At 42.4% G+C, this 22,430-nt stretch overlaps 1 protein-coding gene across 2 annotated transcripts in view; it reads right to left on the reverse strand.

The window, feature by feature from the left end:
* The window catches only part of pold1 (polymerase (DNA directed), delta 1, catalytic subunit), a 145,968-nt gene that overhangs the window by 21,981 nt on the left and 101,557 nt on the right, over positions 1-22,430 (reverse strand). For both annotated transcript variants that reach the window (XM_052043016.1, XM_052043015.1), the window contains exons 21-24: positions 19,856-20,008; positions 8,455-8,557; positions 3,606-3,738; positions 2,644-2,757 (exon numbers count right to left, since the gene is read on the reverse strand). In XM_052043016.1, the coding sequence (XP_051898976.1) occupies positions 2,644-2,757; positions 3,606-3,738; positions 8,455-8,557; positions 19,856-20,008 (503 nt within the window). The remainder of the gene's footprint in view (positions 1-2,643; positions 2,758-3,605; positions 3,739-8,454; positions 8,558-19,855; positions 20,009-22,430) is intronic.

The following is a 22,430-nucleotide window of genomic DNA, read 5'->3' on the forward strand; positions in this document are numbered from 1 at the left end:
GTGGACAAAGCATCTCCTGAGATGGAGAGATCGAGAAAGGAGAGAGAGGTATCAGAGGTAGTCCAATTGGAGAGCCAGGTGAAAATTAGTGGCGAAATTTATGAAAATATCGAGTTCCATACGGGTGCGAGAGGTGGCATCAATACAGTCATCAATATAGCGGAGAAAGAGTTGAGGAATGGGGCCAGAGTGGACCTGAAACAGACTGTTTAACGTAGCCAACGAAAAGGCAGGCATAGCTGGGGTCCATGGCTACACTCTTGGTCTGCAGAAAGGGAGCAGAATCGAAAGAGAAGTTGTTTAGAGTGAGGACAAGTTCAGCCAGGTGGAGGAGTGTTGGTGGAAGGGGACTGGTTCTGTCTCTGGTCAAGAAAGAAGCAGAGGGCAAGTGAGGCCTTCATGATGGGGAATGGAGGTATATAGGGACTGGATGTCCATGGTGAAGATGAGGACATCAGAGGTAGCTTCTTCACGCAATGGGTGGTGCGTATTTGGAATGAGCTGCAGAAATAGTGGTTGAGGCGAGCAAATTAGCAACATTTAAAAGCCATCCAGGTAAGTACATGGATGGGAGAGGTTTAGAGGGCTATGTGCCAAACGTGGGCAGATGGGACTAGCTTGCTGGGCAACACAGTCAGTATGGACGAGTTGGGCCGAAGGGCCCGTTTCTGTGCAATAAGACTCTATGACTCTAGTGCAGTACAAGGCAAAAGAGGTGGCAACTCTTTAATCATTAATGTCTTCTGCTTTCAAACTTAGAAACCTTCCATTGTGCTCTTCATCCCTTCCTTTGCCAACCTACTATTTACTTTTACCACTTAAGAAAAAGTATTGACCTGAAAAATCATCTGTTTTATTCTCCATGGATGCTGCATGACCTACCGTGTGTTTCTAGTATCTTGAGCTTTTATTTCAGATTTCATTTGTGGTGTATTTAGCTTTTGTATATTTATTGAGAGGAGGTACTCTCTAAAAGACAAGAAACTTCATTTTATACCAACAAATTACTTCAGCTTCCTAAAAGCTGTGTATTGACAATGCACCTCAGATATGGACAACAACCACTATTTTTATTTTATTTTCCAGGATCTGAACATCTAAGGTCAGCATTTATTGCCCATCCCAAGATGTCCTCGAGGAGTAGTGAGCCATCAACTCAAACCACTGCAATCTTCCGAGTGAGGATGCTCCCACGGTGCTGTTGGGGAGGGCGCGCCACGATTTTGACCCAGTGACGACAAAGGAACTGTAAGTCAGGATGGAGTACGAGGGAAACCTGTGGGTGGTGGTGCACTCAAGCAGCTGTTGCCCCTCATCCGTCTTGGTGGTAGGGACCGTGGGTTTAGGTGATGCTGTTGGGGGACCTTGGGCAAGTAACTGCAGTGCATTTTGTAGAAGGTACACAGTGCAGCATGGGTAGTGGAAGGAATGAATGTTGACCTCAAACCATCTTTCTTTGCGCGGTATAGAACTTTAACCTCATTTACCAGGCTGCTTTTATCCCTAAAATTCAGCACTTTGGTCCATGTTTGGAGCCAAAAGGTCTGGAGCCAAATGGCCCTGGTGTACCATCAACAACAGCTTCCAACACTTTGCTGATGACAGAGTAGATCTACTGCGTAGTAATTAACCAGATTGGATTTGTCTTGCTCTTTGCGAACAGGACTTACTCAGGCAATTTTCCATATTGTTGGATAGATGCCTGTACTGGAACAGATTTGTCTAAAGGAACAACTAGGTCTGCAGCCCAGGTCTTCAATACTACAGTTTAGATATGGTCTGGGCCCATTGCCTTTGCTATATCTGGTGTTCTCAGTCATTTCTCAACATCATTTGGAGTACTGTGTGCAGTTCTGGTCACCCTGCTATTGAAAGGATGTCATTAAACTAGAGAGGGTGCAAAAAATATTTTACAAGGATGTTACTGGGACTGGAGGGCTTGAGTTATAAGGAGAGGCTGGATAGTCTAGGACTTTTTACCTTGGAGTGTAGGAGATCGAGGGGTGACCTTATAGAGGTTTATAAAATCATGAGGGGTGTAGCTAACCTTCCATTTACATTATCCATTTCCCTCATGATTTTATAAACCTCTATAAGGTCACCCCTCTGTTCCTGGGTAAGGGAGTCCAAAACGAGAGGGCATAGGTTTAAAGTGAGAGGGAAAAGATTTAAAAAGGGACCAGAGGGGCAACTTTTTCACAGAGGGTGGTGCGTATCTTGCAGCTCATTAGGTGTCAGAGGAAGCTGTAGAGGTGGGTACGATTACAACATTTACATTTGGACAGAATACATGGATAGGAGGAATATGGGCCAAATGGGATTCGCTCAGATAGGCAACTTAGTTAGCATGGATGAGTTGGGCTGCAAGGCCTGTTTCTGTGCTGTGTGACTCGATGACACTTGAAGTGAATCATATTGGCTGAGATGGCTTCTGTGATGGTGGGGATCCAAACATGAAGCAGAGATGGGTCACCCATTTAGCAGCTGTGAATGCTTCAGCGTCATCTTTAGCACCCTCACACTGGGTGTCATTCAACATCCCCCAAAACAAAGAAACTTCTAGTTCCACATATAAAGTAGATTTAACACCAAGCTCACAATGCTGTTATTATGAATCAGTTATCATAGTTTTTGATCCCTTACCGTCATCGTTCAACACAGCTTTGCATCCTATACATGTGCTTCGTTTCTTTGCAAAGGCCATAAGCCCACCCACTTTTGACGTCAATACAGTTTTGCATCTTGTGTGCTCCCCCTCTACAATAAAGCAAAAGGTAAAATTAATGCCTTTAAAGATTAAGAAAACAGGAATCACAACCAATTTGCGTCAAATTAAATCCTATTGTTTCAAATTAAATCCCAATTTATCAATGTTTTGCCTTTAACCTGATTCCTTCAGATCTATTTCTCCAGCTATCCGTCCTGTCTCGTTTCTCCAACCTCCTTGCTTTAGGCGGTTTGATAGCCTAAGGCACAACCTACTCAGTGCTGAATTATTTGCGTTTGCAGGTATTACTGCCAAATGGTACCCAAGTGCTCTGCAAACGAAACACGAGCATGGTTCTCCTTTCTGACCAGCATCCAAAATTTCCGCTGTACAACGACCAAGTGTGAAACACCAGCTCAGGATTCTCCCAGTTGAATAGCTTGCTAACATTTGGTGTTTGGGCCTAGACATGAAGGGGAGCCACCCATCTCATGCATCTTGTGTGCCACGAAACACAGCAAGAATCACTTTGCATCGTCAATAAATTTTCCTTTTCAGATGGGAAGGAGTGGGAAACATTGGATTTCTCGCTAAATGATATTCCATAATCCCTATTCCTTTTGTTTTACTTAATGTACCAGTGAAGTACAAGAGAAGCTCACATATATAAGTATTTAGTTAGAGAAACCTAACAACTGGAGATAACAAATCACAATAAGAATGCATGTGCCAGATTTGCTATGCAGTTGAAATACATTGGTGCTTCATTACTAGCAGCTAATGGGATACTCTTGTCACTGAAATCTGAGTAATTCTACACCAAAATGCATCACATTGGCACTAATAATGGTACAGTAGAGCTGATCACTGCATCAGAGTTTGGTTAAGGAACACTCACTCAGAAGCACAGCCTCTGCTTTGGTTTCTCCCAAGATGGGCTCGAAGATTCTCAAGAGCGGTTTTGCAAGCTGCTGCTCCAAATAATACTGTGTGTCAATTGGAATGTTGTTCTCCAGAACATAGATTGGATCCTAGAGATAGGGGGAGAAAGAGAAAAAGAAAAAAGGGACTTTCAATGAATTTAAAAAAAAAACTTTTATAATAGAAAGAATTAAGTATAAAAGAATCCAACTGTTGAACTGATGAGATTGTCCCACAGGAGAGGAAGTATTATCCATTGGTTTGTACTGGAGTCTGGGCTCGCATGTCTAGTCAGTGCAGAAACAGTGAAAACGGCCAATGTCCTGGCGTAGGGAGGGTTTTCAAAATAAAGCTATACTTGAGGGTGCTTACTCAAGGAGCCTCTGCTAAGTTTTGTACACGATATTAAAGGAAACAGATATACGGAAGAAAAATGTAAGGAATGTGAGTTTTGGAAGGAAACACTTCGACTGAGTAGAAATCTGGAATTCTCTTCCACAGATGAGAACTGTTGTTGGATCAGATGTTCATTTTAAACTGGAACTTGAGACTTTTGTTCAGAGACAGAGACACTATCGTGGGGCAAAGGCGAGTGATTCAGACAAGGTCAGAGATCAGCGACAAGCTCATTGAATAGTGGAGGGATTCTACACCACCAATTTTCTCCTCTCCACATGTCAGCAGCTCTAGCTGGGGACCTAGTTTTGACCAATGTATCCATGAAGGTCAGGAGTCTATTCAACAGAAGAGGCACCATATCGAGTGACCCTCACTCCCCTAACATGCACATTTTACAGAAAACAATTAGAAAGAGGAGACACAAGAGACTGCAGATACTGGAATCCAGAGCAACAAACAATTGCTGGAGGAACTCAGGAGGTTGAGTAGCACCTGTTTTGTGTGTGGGTGGGTGGGTGGGGGGCGTGGTGGTGGTGGAAATCAGAATCAGGTTTATTATCAGTCTTATATGATGTGAAATTTGTTGTTTTGCAGCAGCAGTACAGTGCAAAGACATAAAATTACAATAAATTACAAAATAAATGGTGCAAAAAGAAAGGAATAATGAGGTCGTGTTCATAGACCATTCAAAAATCTGATGACAGAGGGGAAGAAACTTTCCTGAATCACTGAGTGCGGATCTTCAAGCTCCTGCACCTCCTCCCTGATGGTAGTAACGAAAAGAGGGCAAGGAATTGTTGACATTTTGGGTCAAAACCCTGCATCTGGACTAGAAAGAAGATCCTTGTACACCTTGCCCAAACCACCAGCCACTGCCACATGGGAAAACTGCTGCCCAAATAACGGTAACTCTGCAGAACTGATGCTGAAACTAAAGGCTTTTGATCTCTCTGTACTCTGGCTTCTGGATAGCCATTTGTTCTAGTTTTATAATCAACTGAATTAACAATGATGCAACACACAAAGTGCTGGAGGAACTTAGCTGTTCAGGCAGCATCTATGGAGGGAAATGGACAGTTGAGACCCGATACGTTCACTGTCCATTTCCATCCATAGATGCTGCCTGACCAGCTGAGTTCCTTCAGCACTTTGTGTGTTGCTCCAGATTCCAGCATCTGCGGTCTCTCGTGTCTGAATTAATAACGGCCACCTTTATTCCCCCCCACTAGAAAAGTTTTTTTTTAAATTGATGCTTCTTGGCAACATTAAAAAGCTGGAAGTCCACTTCACTTTCATCTTGCATCAAAGTGGCACCACAGTCATCTGTGATACTTCTGCACAAACTCTTCATGAGATGTTTTCAATACACACCCATATGTGAGCTGTTAAAGCCCTACACGAAACAAATTAAGGGTTTGTGTGGTCTCGATCTAGCTATTACAGATATAGAACCAGTACACAACTTTTGACTGGCAGGCTCATGTAGGTGCTACAGAATGACCATTTTAGGAAGTGAGACTGGGGCGTGATAGTAGAGAATAAAGTGAGATTACTTTGCATATACGAGCTGGGAGTACATGAAAATAAAACAAAAACATAATCAGACTAAACAGAAGATGCCATTCGTCCCATTATACTGCGGCAGCCCTTCAAAAGAGTTATTCAATTAGTCCCACTGCCCCATTCTTTTCTCTTAGCCCCACATTTAAATTTGTTATCCGATTCCCTTTTTCAGAGCTATAACTAAATCTGCTTCTATCATTTTTATTAAAAATGCATTCCATTACATCTTACCTTTAAAAAAAAATTTATAATTGGCAGAAGTACCAGAGGATACATTACCTTAAATCTATACCATGTGGTTATCAATCACCACCTCCTCTCAGCCCACCTCCAAAACCAATTTCTCCTTATTTATTCCCATTAAAAACACCTCAAAGAAAGGGAAGTAAATCAAAATAGGGATTTAAAAAAAAAAATTGGTATTAGTGTGAATAGCTAGCTGCTGCAGATAATAAAGAACAGTTCCTCTTGGCCTGCTCTGTGGATGCAGAACTTTTGTTTTACTGTGCTTTACGATGTGGGTATCCCCCAATGCCACACTACTGTAAGACAGAAAACATAACACCTGATACAACAGAGGCATCAAAACCACTGAACTTTCTCTCTGAGCCGAGGAAGTTGAGAGATCAATTAGACATGTTCACAAAATAAGGAAATACTTTCACAAAACTGAAAAAGGAGAACAAATGTTGAAAGGCTCACTTCCCCAAGCACTACATGGCTGGTACCACAAATGGAGGATTCCCGAAAACACTCACAAGACACAGTCATTAACTTCAAATTCTCTAGCTCTCACCCTAAATGCCACAAAGTCTTTTGGAGAATGCAGGTAAGTCAGGATAAATGGGGGAGCAAAGAAGTTTCGGAATACACATTTGGATTGTTGACAGTCTTTCTGAATTCCTAATTTGATCAGGATTGTAGAACCTGCAAAGAGCAGTACTGAGCAACTTATACCAGGCTTCTGTCTATTGGAAAGGGGTCTGCTATTGGCTCAATGCAGCATCTGTGTGGCAGGAAGCAGAAATTGATCTTGGGTACCAACGTATTATCCATCAATTTCTGCTTATTTTACTTGGATACAAACTGTGTCAAGTATTCTCTGATGCCCTCTATGGTCAAACACTCACTGTGGAGGTTCAGACACAAGTTAGTTACGAGACAACAGTTGGTACCTATGGAACCCTAACATAACTTAGCAACTTTAGGAGAACGAGTTGTATGGGAAAGGAAAATAAAACATATGCTAGAAGTTAAAAAGTTCTGCTGATATACATTTAATATGGCTTTTCCATCTATCATTTCACAGAAGCATTTTTATTGGATTTGAAGAATTCCTAAACACCTGAAAGGGGTAGGATCATAAATGGAAATGAGGAAACATGCTTTATGCTAACTGAATAACATGCAAAGCTCAAGTCAGCAGTGAAATGGAGTAGTCATCATTCATCTGGATAAATCTAGATGGAAGTCAACCAGTATACAATAAGTTTGGTAAAAGGCACCCTTGGTACCGAATCCTGTATCTATTCTCCCACCTTGTGGCACACTGTGTTGCAATGTTCACCAGCTGCAGAATACGCAGTAATAATGCAAAATTACTTCAGCAGCATCATCTAACCCCTTGCACCCTCACTGCATTATAATGTTAGGGACTCCATGATTTTAACTCAGTAACGGGAGAAAAAGACTTCCATTTTATTTGTTGCTTTCTACAACCTCCGAACATCCTAAACCTTACACCTTACTGTTGGAGGATCTCCTGCCATCCTTGTTTTCATCAGTTTCCTGACTCACACACACATCCTCGTTCTATTGCTATTGAAAACCAGTGGAAACAAAGGAGCTTATTATTATCTATGGGAGCTTGCCATATGCCATTCACTGGCACAGTATGTACAGTTTTGCTTACCCTGTAAGCGGAAAGACTTCACTAAGCTGGAAAGAGTGCAAAGAAGATTTACAAGGATGTTGCCAGGACTTGAGAGCATGAGTTATAGGGAGAGGTTGTGCAGGTCCAAAACTTCATTCACTGGAGCGTAGGAGACTGAGTGACCTTACAGAGGTGTATAAAATCTTGAGAGGCATGGATAGGGTGAATGCACACAATCTTTTTCCCAGGGAAAGGGAATCAAAAATAAGGGAGAGGGGAAAGATTGAAAAGGGACCCTCTTGAAAGATTGAAAAGGGTAACCTCTTCACGCAAAGGGTGGTGCTGCCAAAGGAAGTGGTTGAGGCAGGTACTATAATAAAAGACAGTTGGACAGGTACATGGAGAGGAAAGCTTTAGAGAGACATGAACCAAACACAAATGGCACTAGACATCTTGGTCAGCATGGACCAGTTGGGCCAAAGGCCAAAGATCTTAAAACTTACTATTTCACACAACAGTGAGCTTTAAGATCTGATCCTGTGAGCATGTGACCTGGCCACATTCTTTCACAGATATTTTGTCCTATCCATCCCTCTCACCACCTCTGCAACTTAAAACAACCTTTATTATCTCTTTCCCAGTTCTGACCAAGGGTCTTGGCCCTGAAACGTTAACTGTTTCTCCTACAACTTACCTTATGTATTTCCAAAATTTTGTTTTAATTTCAGATTTCCAGCATCTGCAGTTTTTTAAAGATTTTCTTTTCAAGTGTTGTGGGATGCCCAGCAGTTATGAAAAGTGATGGATAAATACATTTTTGTTTTTACTGTCACTGGGTTAAAATCCTGGATTCCCTAACAGTATGCATGCAGTAGTGTTGCAAGGGGCAAGCTCGCTGAGATCAGATTTCAGAGCAACTATAATGGGCTTTTGAAGTTGCATGACAGCTTACACCAGGAGAAAGTTAAAAGCAAACTGAAAACGTCCCTACCTCAGACTTCATGTAGGCTGCCACACCTTTTGCAGCACTGATAATCACGTAGGGAACCCGATCGCCAAGATTGGGTGCACTCCCTGCATCTCGCTTTCGCATCCTACATGCCAAGAACAAGAAATGGAACAAAACATTCAGTAAAAATGGCCGATTAACATTTTAAGGTTAATTCCAATCAAATCATTCAAATTTCTTAACCAACACTCTCTAATTAACTCCAGTGGTCCTGATACTGACACCACCCCCCACCCCCTCCCCAACATCCTGAGTATGGTGAGAGCTTTTTTAGGATGCTGACAAGGACAGGATTCATAACTCAACCCCAATAGTGATCAGCTGCCTTCTTGAACTGCCGCAGTCCTTGTGGTGAAGGCAATTCCACAGTGACGTTAGATGGGGATTTCTAGAGAAGAGCTTGGAGATTGTGACCATCCCAAATCCTTTTAGGTACCAGTCATTAGCATGGGAATTACCAGTGGGAAATAAACACTTTGATGACTTGTACAATGCGTTTTGTAGATGCTGTAAAGTGCAGGCATCGTCCACTGGTGGATGATGGTCGAGGATCCGCTTTGTCTTGGATGGTGTTGAGTATTTTGAACATCAGTAGGGTTGCAGCTATCCAAGTGTGCACTATTCCAAGGCACAGTTCTTTGAAAGTGGTGGAATGTGTTTGTGGAGTCAGGAGATGTGTCAGTCACTGCAGAATACCCAACTGGTGACCTTGCTTTTGTTGACATATTATTTATCTGACTAGCCCAGTTAAGTTTCTGGGCAATGATGAACTTCAGGTGTCGATGGTGGCATACTCAACAACAAAATGGTGTTGAATGTTAGAAGGTGATTAGATACTTTCTTTTGGGAAATGGTCACTGCCTGGCACAAAGGGGCTGGAGTTTAGAAGCAGGGTAGTTTTGGTACAATTATTAAGGGTAGGAGTGAGGCCACACCTGGATGACCATGCAGTTTTGGTCCCCTTACCCAAGGTATGGTAGCAGTGGAAGCAATCCAAAAGAGATTCATCAAGCTATTCCTGGGATGAAAGGTTTGTCCTATCAAGAAAGGCCAAAAGGTTGGGTCTGTATTTTTTTTTTGGAGTTAAGAAGAACAAGGAGTGATCTTATTGAAACATAAGATCCCAAGGGAACATGACAGGATAGATGTTGAGATGATTTCACTAGTGGGAGAATTTTGAATGAGGAGACATAGCTTCAAGGTAAGGGGCTGGTCATTTAAAATACAATTACATAGAAATTTCTTCTTGCGGGGGTGGGGAGGGGGGGTGGTGACGTTCTCCCCAGAAGTTGTGGAGGTATATAAATTTTTGAAAGAATAGAGGATTGAGGGCTATGGGAATCTAGCACGAGGACGAGGAGTTGAGGCTTGGGTAGATTAGTTAAGATCATATTGCATGGCGGAGCAGAGGTGAATGGCCTACCCCGCTTCTATTTTCTTAAAAGCTCTTGTATGTGAATAATACCTGGCATTTATCACCCCAATGATAAATGCCAGCTAGATCTTGTTGAAGGTAGGCATGGACTGCTTCCTGACCTTGAAGATTATGAATGGAAATGAACGCTACCCAATCAAATAACTTCCCCCACCTCTGCCCTATTGAAAGGAGGAAGGCCCCCGATGATGGAACTGAAGGTGATTGAGCCTGGGACACCAGTACTCCTGCAGCCATGTCCTGGAGATCAGATAATTGTACTCCAACAAGCACAATCATCTTTTGTGCTAATCATAATCCTCAGTGTACTCCCTTGGGTTCCCAGGAATGACTGATAGTTGAGCCCATCTGTCATTCCACGATGCTGAAAACTTAAAATTGTGAAAACAAGTTATTTTTGTAAAGCATGCTTACCAAATTGACGAAAGTCTTGCAAGAATGTCTTTGTGTAACAGCAAGTCTTGGGCTTGACATAGTATGTGAGGTAATTACAAACTAATTACTTGAATATGATAATCGCCAGCACAGCTAGCGAGGCATTGCAAAACAGAGTAGAAAAAGAACTGAGTTTAAAGGTAGCTCTGTATCTTAATAAATCAGGATTAGCACTTCAGCTCAGTAATTGGTAAATTGGTTTATTATTGTCACATGTACTGAGCTACAGTGAAAAACTTTGTTCTGCATGCCATCCATACGGATCATTTCATCACATCAGTACACTGAGGTAGTACAAGGGAAAACAACAACAGAATGCAGAATAAAGTTACAGAGAAAGTGCAGTGCAGGCAGACAATAAGGTTCAAGGCCATGACAAGGTAGATTGTGAGGGCAAGAGTCTATCTTATTGTACTAGAGGACCGTTAAATAGTCTTATAACAGTGGGATAGAAGCCGTCCTCGAGCCTGATGGAACGTGCTTTCAGGCTTTTGTATCTTTTTGTATCTTCTGCCCAATGGGGGGGGTGGGGGGGGGGGGGGAAGAGGAAGAAGAGAATGTCCGGGGTGGGTGGGGTCTTTGATTATGCTGGCTGCTTTACTGAGTCAATGGGAAGTATAGGCAGAGTCCAAGGAGGGGAGACTGGATTCTGTGACATGCTAGACTGTGTCTACAACTCTCTGCAGTTTTTTGCAGTCTCAGACAGAGCAGTTGCCATACTAACCCATGATGCATCTAGATAGGATGCTTTCTATGGTGTATCTAAAAAAAATTGGTGAGGGTCAAAGGGACATGCCAAATTTCTTTAGCCTCCTGAGGAAGTTGAGATGCTGGTGAGCTTTCTTGGCCATGGTGTCTATTTGGTTGGATCAGGACAAGCTATTGGTGATGTTCACTTAAAGCTCTCAACCTTCTCGACCTCAGCACATTGATGTAGACAGGTGCATGTACACCGCCCCCTTTCCTGAAGTCAATGACCAGCTCTTTTGTTTTGCTGATGTTGAGGGAAAGGTTGTTGTCATGACACCATGTCACTAAGCTCTCTTTCTCCTTCCTGTACTCTGACTCATCATCATTGAGATTTGGCCCATTACTGTGGTGTCATCTGCAAACTTGTAGATGGAGTTAGAGCAGATTCTGGCCACACAGTCGTGAGTGTATCAGGAGTATAGTAAAGGGCTGAGGACGCAGCCTTGTGGGGCACCAGTGTTTAGAATAATCGTGGCAGAGGTGTTGCTGCCTATCATTACTGATTGCAATCTATTAGTCAGGAAGTCAAGAATCCAGTTGCAAAGGGCGGTGTTGAGTCCCAGGTCTCTAGAGTTTGGAGATGAGTTTTCTTGGAATTTTAGTTTTGAAGGTGGAGCTGTGGTCAATAAACAATAGTCTAACTTGGGTGTCTTTACTGTCCAGATGCTGCAAAGATGAATGGAAACCAAATACTATTTCCTCTATAGCTAAAACATCACTCCACCCTCAATAATTCAAATCTGGTGACACTGAAGCATGTCACACCCTTAACCATTTATATCTGTGGGCCTGAAGTATGTCAGCATCAGATTGTGTTTCTGAAGGCAACACTGGACTTCTGACTGTGAGCAGCAGTTCCCTGGTTATTAGGGTACAGGACTCAAATCAGATGCAGTAATTTGCAATACAACTCCTGTTGATGCTTACACACAAGAACATAAGAAATAGGAGCAGGGGGAAGCCATCTGGCCCGTCGAGCCTGCTCCACCATTCAATAAGATCATGGCTGATCTGGCCGTGGACTCAGATCCACCTACCTGCCTTTTCCCCATAACCCTTAATTCCCCTACAATGCAAAAATCTATCTAACTGTGTCTTAAATATATTTAATGAGGTAGCCTCTACTGTTTCCCTGGACAGAGAATTCCACAGATTCACTACTCTCTGGGAAAAGCAGTTTCTCCTCATCTCCATCCTAAATCTATTCCCCCTAATCTTGAGGCTACGTCCCCTTGTTCTGGTCTCACCTACCAGCGGAAACAACCTTCCTGCCTCGATCTTATCTATCCCTCCCATTCTTCTAATTCCAGTGAGTATAGTCCCAGGCGACTCAATCTCTCCTCATAGGCTAACCCACTCATCTCCAGAATCAATCTGGTGAACCTCCTTTACGCCGCCTCCAAAGCCAGGATATCCGTCAAGTAAGGAGACCAGAACTGCACGCAGTACTCCAGATGCAGCCTCACCAGTACCCTGTACAGTTGCAGCATAACCTCCCTGCTCTTAAATTCAATCCCTCTATCAATGAAGGCCAACATTCCATTTGCCTTCTTGATAACCTGTTGCACCTGCAAACTAACCTTTTAAGATTCATGCACAAGTGCTCCCAAGTCCCTCTGCACAACAGCATGCTGCAAATGTTCACCATTTAAATAATAATCTGATCTTTTTTTCCTTCCAAAGTGGATTACCTCACATTTACCAACATTGTACTCCATCAGCCAGACCCTTGCCTACTCACTTAACCTATCTATATCTCTCTGCAGACTCTCTGCATCATAGAACATGGAACATAGAACACTACAGCACGGTACAGGCCCTTCAGCCCACAATGTTGTGCCGACATTTTATCCTGCTTTAAGATCTAGCTAACCCTTCCCTCCCACATAGCCCCCTATTTTCCTACATTCATGTGTCTAAGAGTCTCTAAAAATGTCCCAACTGTATCTGCCCCCACAACCTCTGCCGGCAGTGCGTTCCACGCACCCACCACTCTCGTGTAAAAAAACTTACCCCTGACATCCCCCTTATACCTTCCTCCAATCACCTTAAAATTATGTCCCCTCGTGTTAGCCATTGTCGCACTGGGAAAAAGTCTCTGACTGTCCACTCGATCTATGCCTCTTATCATCTTGTACACCTCTATCAAGTCACCTCTCATCCTCCTTCTCTCCAAAGAGAAAAGCCCTAGCTCGCTCAACCTATCCTCTGCACAATTTGCTTTTCCACTCAGTGTCATCACCAAGCTTAGATACGCTACACTCGGTCCCCTTTTCCAAATTGTTAATGTATATTGTGAACAGTTGCGGGCCCAACACCGACCCCTGCAGCACCCCGCTCACCACTGATTGACACCCATCAGACACCCACAGAGAAACACCCATTTATCCCAACTCTCTGCCTTGTATTGCTTAACCAATCTTCTATCCATGTTAAAACATTACTCCCAACTCCATGCATCCTTATCTTATGGATAAGTCTTTTATACGGCACCTTATTGAACACCTTCTGGAAATCCAAGTACACAATGTTCACCTGTTACTCTCTATCCACTGTGCTCATTATATCCTCAAAGAACTCCAGTAAGTTTGTCAAACAGGACCTGCCCTTCCTTAATTCATGCTGTGTCTGCCTGATGGAACCACTTCTACACAGATCTCTCGCTATTTCTTCCTTAATGATAGCTTCATTTTCCCAGCTAACTGGCCTATAGTTACCTGCCTTTTGCCTACATCCTTTTTTAAACAATGGCGTGACATTCGCTGTCTTCCAATCTGCCGGGACCTGCCCAGAGTCCAGAGAATTTTGGTAAATTATCACAAACGCCTCTACTATAACTTCCACCATTTCTTTCAATACCCTGGGATGCATCCCATCAGGACCAAGGGACTTGTCTACTTTAGACCCATTAGTTTGCTCATCACTACCTCTTTAGCGACAGTGATCGTATGGAGGTCCTCACCCCCCCGTCACATCCATAACAGCTCTCTTTGGCATGTTAGACGTGTCCTCCACTGTGAAGACCAACACAAAATAGTCATTCAAGGCCTCGGCCATTTCCATATTATCCAATATTAATTCTCCCTTCTCATCTTCCAAGGGACCTACATTCACTTTAGCCACCCTTTTCTGCTTTATATAATTATAAAATCTTTTCCTATCTGTTTTTATATTTTGTGCTAGTTTACTTTCATAATCTATCCCCCCTTTCCTTATTGCTTGCTTAGTGGTTCTTTGTTGCTTTTTTTTTTAAAAGTTTTCCCAATCTTTCAGTTTCCCACTACTTTTGGTGACTTTGTATGCATGAGCTTTCAGCTTGATGCCTTCTTTTATTTCCTTAGTTATCCAAGGCTGGCTCTCCCCACCCTTACTGTCCTTCCTTTTAACTGGAATATATATTTGTTAAGCACCGTGAAAAATCTCTTTGAAAGTCTTCCACTGTTCCTCAACTGTCCCACCATATAGCCTTTGTTTCCAGTCTACGCTAGCCAACTCCTCCCTCATCCTGACACCAAGTCAGAATTTATAAATGCAATGCAAAATTCCATAAAACTGAGAATTCCCAAACATATTTGGAGTAAATGCTCTTTTCTCCTCCTTTGTATTAAATTTTTTGCATTTATATTGCACCTCTTCAGTTGGCAAAACAAATGTTTCCAAACTAGTTAACTAGTTCTCAGTAACAGTAACTTTATTTCTCTTTGGGTCAACAGGCTCAGTACAATTCTAAAGCAGCAAGATCTCACAAACACTAAGGTTGAGCAAGTAAATTCAGAACTGTGAATACTATAGAGAGATCCTTAACATTCTTATTGAATTCAATTTAATGGTGCACCCAGAGGAAAGCATCTCACCTAATGCATCACTTATTCAGGATTGAACTGGAGCATTAGATTCAGTTTCTCCTGTTAGGGCAACCAATGGAGCCAAGTTGGAGACACCGGAGACTGCAGATGCTGGAATCTGGAACAAGAAACAAACTGCTGGAGGAACTCAGCAGGTCAAGCAGCATCTGTGGGGGGGTGGGGGGAGGAGGAAGAAGGGATGGTGGGTGTTTCAGGTTGAAACCCTGCAATACGGTCTCAACCTGAAATGTCGTCAACCATCTCTTTGCCTCCACAGATGCTACCTGACCTGCTGAGTTCCTCCAGCAATGTTTTTCTTTTGCAATGGAACCAAGTTGACGAACTGACCTCTACCAACTACTGTTAGTGGGGAGCTTAAACTCTGGAAATGAGTATTTCTAAACTTTGCTTCTCTTGCCTTCTGAAACTTGAAACCGTGTTGTAATACATTTCCACAGGAATCAAACCAAAGACTTTCTGGTCTGCAGGGCTCATCTAGTAGATAATGGAATTAATTTTAATTTTGCAATTTGAAATACTTCTGTTAAAAATAATCAGATGTTTCCCCTTAAAACTTAGTCCAAACCCTCTTTGATTTTAGCAACTCACAATGGTACAAATTTTTCAGTAATCCACAAGTTGCTAGTCACTGTGTGTCAGTTGACAGTGAGTGCCAGGAAGATTTGCCCCAACAGGGATCACGATGTTTCGATCGTGAGCAGGAGGGAGATTCATTTTTCACCTTGCATCTCTAATAATTGATGAAATTTACACATGGAAGGGAGAACAAGAGGGGATAGGATTAACTTAAGATGCCGACCACTGTTAAATACTCTCGAATGTACACACAGACACACGCACATGCATGAGTGTCATGTTGCAAGCTGACCATGAACCACCACCTGGCAAAAGGCAGAATTTTCAGGAAAGGTGGCATTATATTGAAACAAAGAGCAAAACCACTATTCTAGCAAGATTATGACGCCTCCTTCAAGTATATGCTGCCATAACCTATTACACAAGCAATCATACCAAAAGGAATCTTGCTTAAGATGAATATGAAAAAAACACCTTGTGATTATGTGAGTACAATAGAATAGAAAAAAATCTAAACGTCGCCAATGGACTAAAAATAGACAGGTCTTGATTACAAAGATTACCCACTACCCACAAAGAAGCCACAACTGTGCAAAGGAAAGTCCCACAATCCTTTACGTGGGTCTGATTAATTCTAAAATAAGATATCACTGCCCGAACACCTGCATCAGACATATGCCTTACAGTGAAGGCGGGGAGAATGGGCCAGTCTGTTAACTAAGCGTAACCTCTGCACCCCTTTTTAATCTGACTTTAGACCAATATGTTCGACCAAATGCATTCAAGAGCCCAATCTATCCTTGGGTGTGTGTGGGGGGATGTATGTACCTCTCTTAACAACAGTGGCACAGCACCACTAGTTAACGTGAAAAATGCAACACGACTCTTTTTGAACATTTGGGTTGGGACAGGCTAATTTTATAAAAAAATAAATCTGGTACACAATGTAGAACATTTATAAAGACAGAAATAGGAGTATGCCGTTTGGCCTTGCTACACCATTCACACTACTTAGGCTGATCTTTGACTTCAGTACCTCATTCCCACTTTTACCCCATATTCTTTGATCCCTTTGGCATCAAGAAACATGCCTACCCACTTCTTAAACACATTGTATGATTTGGCCTGTAGTGTCTTGTGGTAGAGAATTCCACCCTCTAGGTGAAGTAATTTCTCCCAATTTTGGATCTAATTGGCCGTATCCTGAGGGTGCATCCCCTGGATCTGGACTCCCCAGCCACCAGGAACATCCTTTCCATGAGATTCCCTCTTATTCTTCTAAACTCCAGTGAGTGCAAGCCCCATCCACGCAGTATCCACTCATTCACTAGTCCTGCCGTCCCAGGAATCAGTCTAGTGAACCTTTGCTGCATTCCCCTCATGGCAAGAACATCCTTTCCTCAGATAAGGAGACCAAAACTGCACACCAAACTCCAGATGGGGTGCTATTCAAAGATGCTGCAGTCTTAAAGCATACAAAGGTGGATAAATCCCCCAGGCCTGACCAAGTGCATCCTAGAGTATTGTGGGAAGAATGTAGGGAAGAAATTGCTGGGGTCCTGGCAGACTTATTTGTATCATTGTTAGCCACGGTGGCATACTGCAACACTGAAGGGTGGCTAATGTTGTGTCTTTTAAGGAAGGGCTGCAAGGACAAGCCAGGGAACTATAGGCCAGCGAGCCTAACATCAGTGGTGGGAAGATAGTGGGTATGTGGAACAAAATGCCAGACGAAGCTGTAGAGGTGGGTACAATTACAACATTTAAAAGACATTTTGACAGGTACTTGGACAGAAAAAGTTTAGAGGGATATGGGCCAAATGCAGGCAAATGGGACTAGCTCAGGTAGGCAACTTGGTCGGCATGGATGAGTTGGGCCGAAGGACTTCCTTGCTCCTGTACTCAAATTCTCTTACAAGGAAGATCAACATAGCACTTGCCTTCCTAATGTCTGTGTCAACTGAAGGTTGCTTTCAGCAGCTGGTGTACCTCAACACCCTGATCTCATTTTACCTCTCCTTTTCCCAAACTATCATTATTCAGATATATTGGCTTTGTTATTTTTTGAATCAAAGTGCATAACTTTGCAGTTATACCACATTAAACTGCATCTGCCATACATATGCCCACTCACCCAACTTGCAAATTACATTGGATCATCAAGACAGAACTGCCTGTCTTGTAAATCCCAATTCTTGTCCTTTCTCCATCTTCCCTATGAAGGCGGCTTTGGAGAGAGTGCAGAAGTTGTTCACCAGGTTGCTGCCTGGATTAGAAGGCAGATGCTATAAGGAGTGGTTGGACAAACTTGGGTTGTTTTCTATGGACACCTGATAGAAACTTAAAAGATTATGAGAGGGATAGATAGATAGCCCGTATTCTTTCCCCAGCATTGAAATATCTAATACTAGAGGGTGTGAGGAAGGTGAGAGGGGTAAGTTCAAAGGTGGTATGCGGGGCAAAATTTTTTTTTAAAAACAACAGAGTGGTGGGTGCCTGGAATGCACTGCCAGGGGTGGTGGAAGCAAATATGATAGGGGCATTTTAGAGACTCTTCGATAAGCACATGAATTTGCAGAGAATGGAGGGATATGAACACTGTGTAGTCAGAAGGGATTAGGTTAGTTAGGCACTTAATTACTAGTTTAATTAGTTCAGCACAACATCATGGGCCAAAGAGCCTGTTCCTGTGCTGAACTGTTCTATGTTCTATGAATATGTAAATTATGATGAACAGGTAAAGTGCTCTAGTCTATCATGCTTGCAATCCACACAAGTTGTGCATTGCAACATTCACATTCTGTCCAGAATACATGCAATCCCCTAATAGTGTAGCAGAATTTTGACACTACAACACTGACAATTTTAAAATGTATATCGTCAGGAATGTTAGATATTGTGTGCGCAACACTTTGAGATGGTTTGGAGATATAGAAGATAATGCTACACAAATGTAAATCTTTGTTTAAATACACTTCGTTGCAGACTTGAGATGTGAGTGACTCTTCTCCCATTCTACTGTTAATATCAAAAAAAAGGTTGTTTTAGTCACAGGAAATCTGAGCAATTTTATCTCAAAGCAACTTTTTTTTATTTTTGCGCAACGGCTTCTGGTCTTGCAGCTGTTGTGACCTAGCCTCAAGTTGCTATTTCTGCATTTCCTGCAAGATACAGGTCAACGATTCTGGCAACTTGCTGGAAACAAAATAAAATGCGTTTCCAAATGCAATATTCCTGCTCTGTATTGTGGCACTGACAAAATCTGTTTGTATCCGATTGAAAAATTACTTCAATAATTTGACACTACATCTAAAGCTAACAGCGTCTCAATGTGAAGCATTTATCTGTCTCTCAATTAATTCATCACAATTTCTCTTAATGGACTCCCTTCATAGAAATTCCCATTACTATTATGACTTGAGGAATTGACAGATGAGTTCCTATTTGTACAGGGAAATCTGAAATGGTAACATACTCTTAACTGAGGTTTTGAAATTTATCCACGTGCAAAGGGTTTTTTGGGGGATCATTGGGAAGTCCCATTGCTTCTTGAGATTACAAAAAAGAACTTATAAAGTAGCTTTAATGCAGAGCACCTTAATTTTTGATGTTTAACTCACTGCTGTAATTGCAGAAAGATCAATTTCCAATTTGCACACAGCAAGGTACCAGAATTAGAAATGTGGAAACAGAGATCATTTACAATCTTAAGTTTTATTAAATGATAAGCATTGACCGGTATACCACAGAAAACTCCCTCACTTCTTTCCAAACAGTGCCACAGGATCTTTCAAGTCAACATAGGGTAGCAGACAAGACTTCAATTTAATATATCATCATAAAGGCACAACAGTGCAATAGTCTCAGTATTATGTGTTTAAGTTCCTGTAATGGGATTTGAATCCAAGAGCTTTTGATGCAATGGCACCATTGACCTTTGGCTGATCAACACTTGTTCAGCACCAAAGAGGTCCTAACTTCAATCAGTCAGTGCTAAGTTACCTGATCTCATCTGGGGCACAGCCTTAAAACTTCACCATCCCTAACAAAAAGAGATAATAGAAAGCAGATCTGTACCGCTTATTATTCAACAATCCTTGCTGGATGTGCTTGTGCTCGTCAGGAGTGAACACAACTGGATTTGGCTGTGTTTCTCAATAACCTGCTTGCACTTACCTTATAACCTCATGCATGAATAATAACATTTGAGTAAGTTTCTGGAGGGCTGCCAGTGTGCATGAAACCAGATCCCAGCAACACTAAACAGCCGCAAGGGAACTTGAGGGGCAGAGAAAGAGTTGGAAATAAACATACTTTCTACCTTTCTGCCAGCTCCACATGGGCCTGCTTCCCTGCATACTCATCGGCCGTCCGTGTGAGCTCCTTCGTAATCACAAGCTGCGAGGTGTCGATCCGATTACACAGCAAATCAGAGATTATGTCCTTGGCATGCTCCACAGCTCCTCTTGGATCCCTGTGGGTTAATACAAATGTTGCCACTGAGGTTTTGGTAGGTAGGTTTATTTTCACCACCTTTTCCAAACTGATTACTTTTTGCACATTTGCCGTCATTTCTTGTGTTTCCTGCTGTCCCACCTTCACCTGACACAGCGGCTCTCTGCAAGCCATAAAAATGTCTATTCGTTAGCAATATCTCGTCAGCAACTACGGCAAGGTTAGGAGAAAGCAAGAGCACAACCCCATGCCTCTCAAGTACAGGGAGTTTCAAAACTCCTGGAGCAGCAAGTCTCTTCAAAGCTTTGGAACAATAGAGTCTGGTCCTCCAGAATAACTGGTGGTGTAGACTTCAATCTCTAATAACATAATTGAGACACTAATTGCTAGGAGATCTACCTGGGAAAACTGCTTCGCTCTTTTCCGAGCCGACACAACATATCGAGCATGGCTCAAAATCAGAATCCAACCAATACAGCACTGTCAGTATCAGATTGAGCGAGCAGTTTTCTGCTGGGGTGAAAAATGGACAAGTCACTTGGAAGACCTTAAATCACCTCGAGATTCAAGTCAGCAGGTCGAGAACCGATGTGGTCAACCTGGGATAATCTTTCAGACCAAAAACTCTCTATAGGAACGTGAAAGCAAGCTGAAATCCTGTAACCATCAAATTAATTGCTGGGAACAGAGGCTAATAGAGAAGTTAAAATGCAGAACATAGAGAACGTTGATCCTTGGAACCCAAAGAAAAGATGTTCACATGAAAGAAAACCTAACTTTGCAGAAAAGAATAAAAATTATTGATAATGTGGTAATCATTAATCTGATGGCTCTGATTTATTACTTATTTCAGGGTGAAATTTTAGTACAACTTGCAATAAGAACGAAATTGCATGGCAGTTGAGAACCAGTTAGATAGGGCCTTTAAATGGTTAATGAAAGATGGAACCCAACCACTTTGAAGTCGTAGGAAGGTTGCATAGGAACGATGCAAATCCTAGCCCAGCTTGACTGGGACATGTGAAGATCTTGTTTCTGATGGATGCATGTCCTCTGCTCAGCTCTAGCCTATTACCCATTTCAATGTTGCTACCCATCATATTAATAGTAACAAAAAAAAATGCAGATGCTGAAAGTCTGAAATAAAATCAAAATGCTGGAAATACTCAGAAGAGCAGGCAGCCTCTGTGAAGAGAAAAACATGTAATGTTTCAGGTCAAGGATCTTTTATCAGAACTGTTCCAAAATCAATCTGAAATATTAACCATATTTCCCCACAGATGTCACTGCCACTGAGTATTTTCAGCAAATTTTATTTTTACATTAGTAGAAGTATACATAACTGTGTGGACAAGAAAACCAACTGTCCTTAACCAAACCATCCTTAGGTTCACAAGATCACAAGACAAGGGAGCAGAAGCAGGCCATTCGGCCCATCGAGTCTGCTCCAAGGAAAGGGAAAATAGAAATGAGAAATGGGGAATGGGGGAAAGAAAGAAAAAAAAACCTGTTCTAATCCCAATTTCCGGCCTTATCCCCATATCCCTTGATACCCTGACTATTTAGATATCTATCTATCTCCTCCTTGAACGCCCCCACTGATCTGGCCTCCACTGCTGTACGTGGCAAGGAGTTCCACAAATTCACCACCCTCTGCCTAAAGAAATTTTTCCTCATCTCTGTTTTGAAACTGTACCCTCTAATTCTAAGATTGTGCCCTCTGGTCCTGGACTCACCCACCAAGGGAAACAGCCTAGCCACATCTACTCTGTCCTTTCCTATCAATATTTTAAATGTCGCTATGAGGTCCCCTCTCATTCTTCTGTACTCCAGTGAGTACAGTCCAAGAGCTGACAAACGCTCCTCATACGTAAGCCCTTTCATTCCTGGAATCATCCTCGTAAGTCTCCTCTGAACCCTCTCCGACGTCAGCACATCCTTGCTAAGATGTGGGGCCCAAAACTGCACACAATATTCCAAATGAGGCCTCACTAGTGCCCCATAGAGCCTCATCAACACTTCCTTACTTTTATACACTATACCTCTCGAAATGAATGCCAACATAGCATTCGCTTTCTTTACCACCGATCCAACCTGGTGGTTAACCTTTAAGGTATCCTGCACGAGTACCCCCAAGTCCCTTTGTACTTCTGTACTTTGAATTTTCTCTCCTCCTAGATAATAATCTGCCCGCTTATTTCTGCTTCCAAAGTGTACAACTGCACATTTCTCTACATTGAATCTCATCTGCCATTTCCTTGCCCATTCTCCTAAACTGTCTAGGTCCCTCTGCAACCTTCCTATCTCTTCAATACTCCCTACTCCTCCACCTATCTTGGTGTCATCCGCAAACTTAGCCACGAAACCATTTATTCCATTATCCAAATCGTTAATGTACAAGGTAAAAAGGAGCGGTCCCAACACCGACCCCTGCGGTTGGA

The sequence above is a fragment of the Pristis pectinata genome, chromosome 33 (assembly GCF_009764475.1).
Source record: "Pristis pectinata isolate sPriPec2 chromosome 33, sPriPec2.1.pri, whole genome shotgun sequence".
Classification (NCBI taxonomy): Eukaryota; Metazoa; Chordata; class Chondrichthyes; order Rhinopristiformes; family Pristidae; genus Pristis; species Pristis pectinata.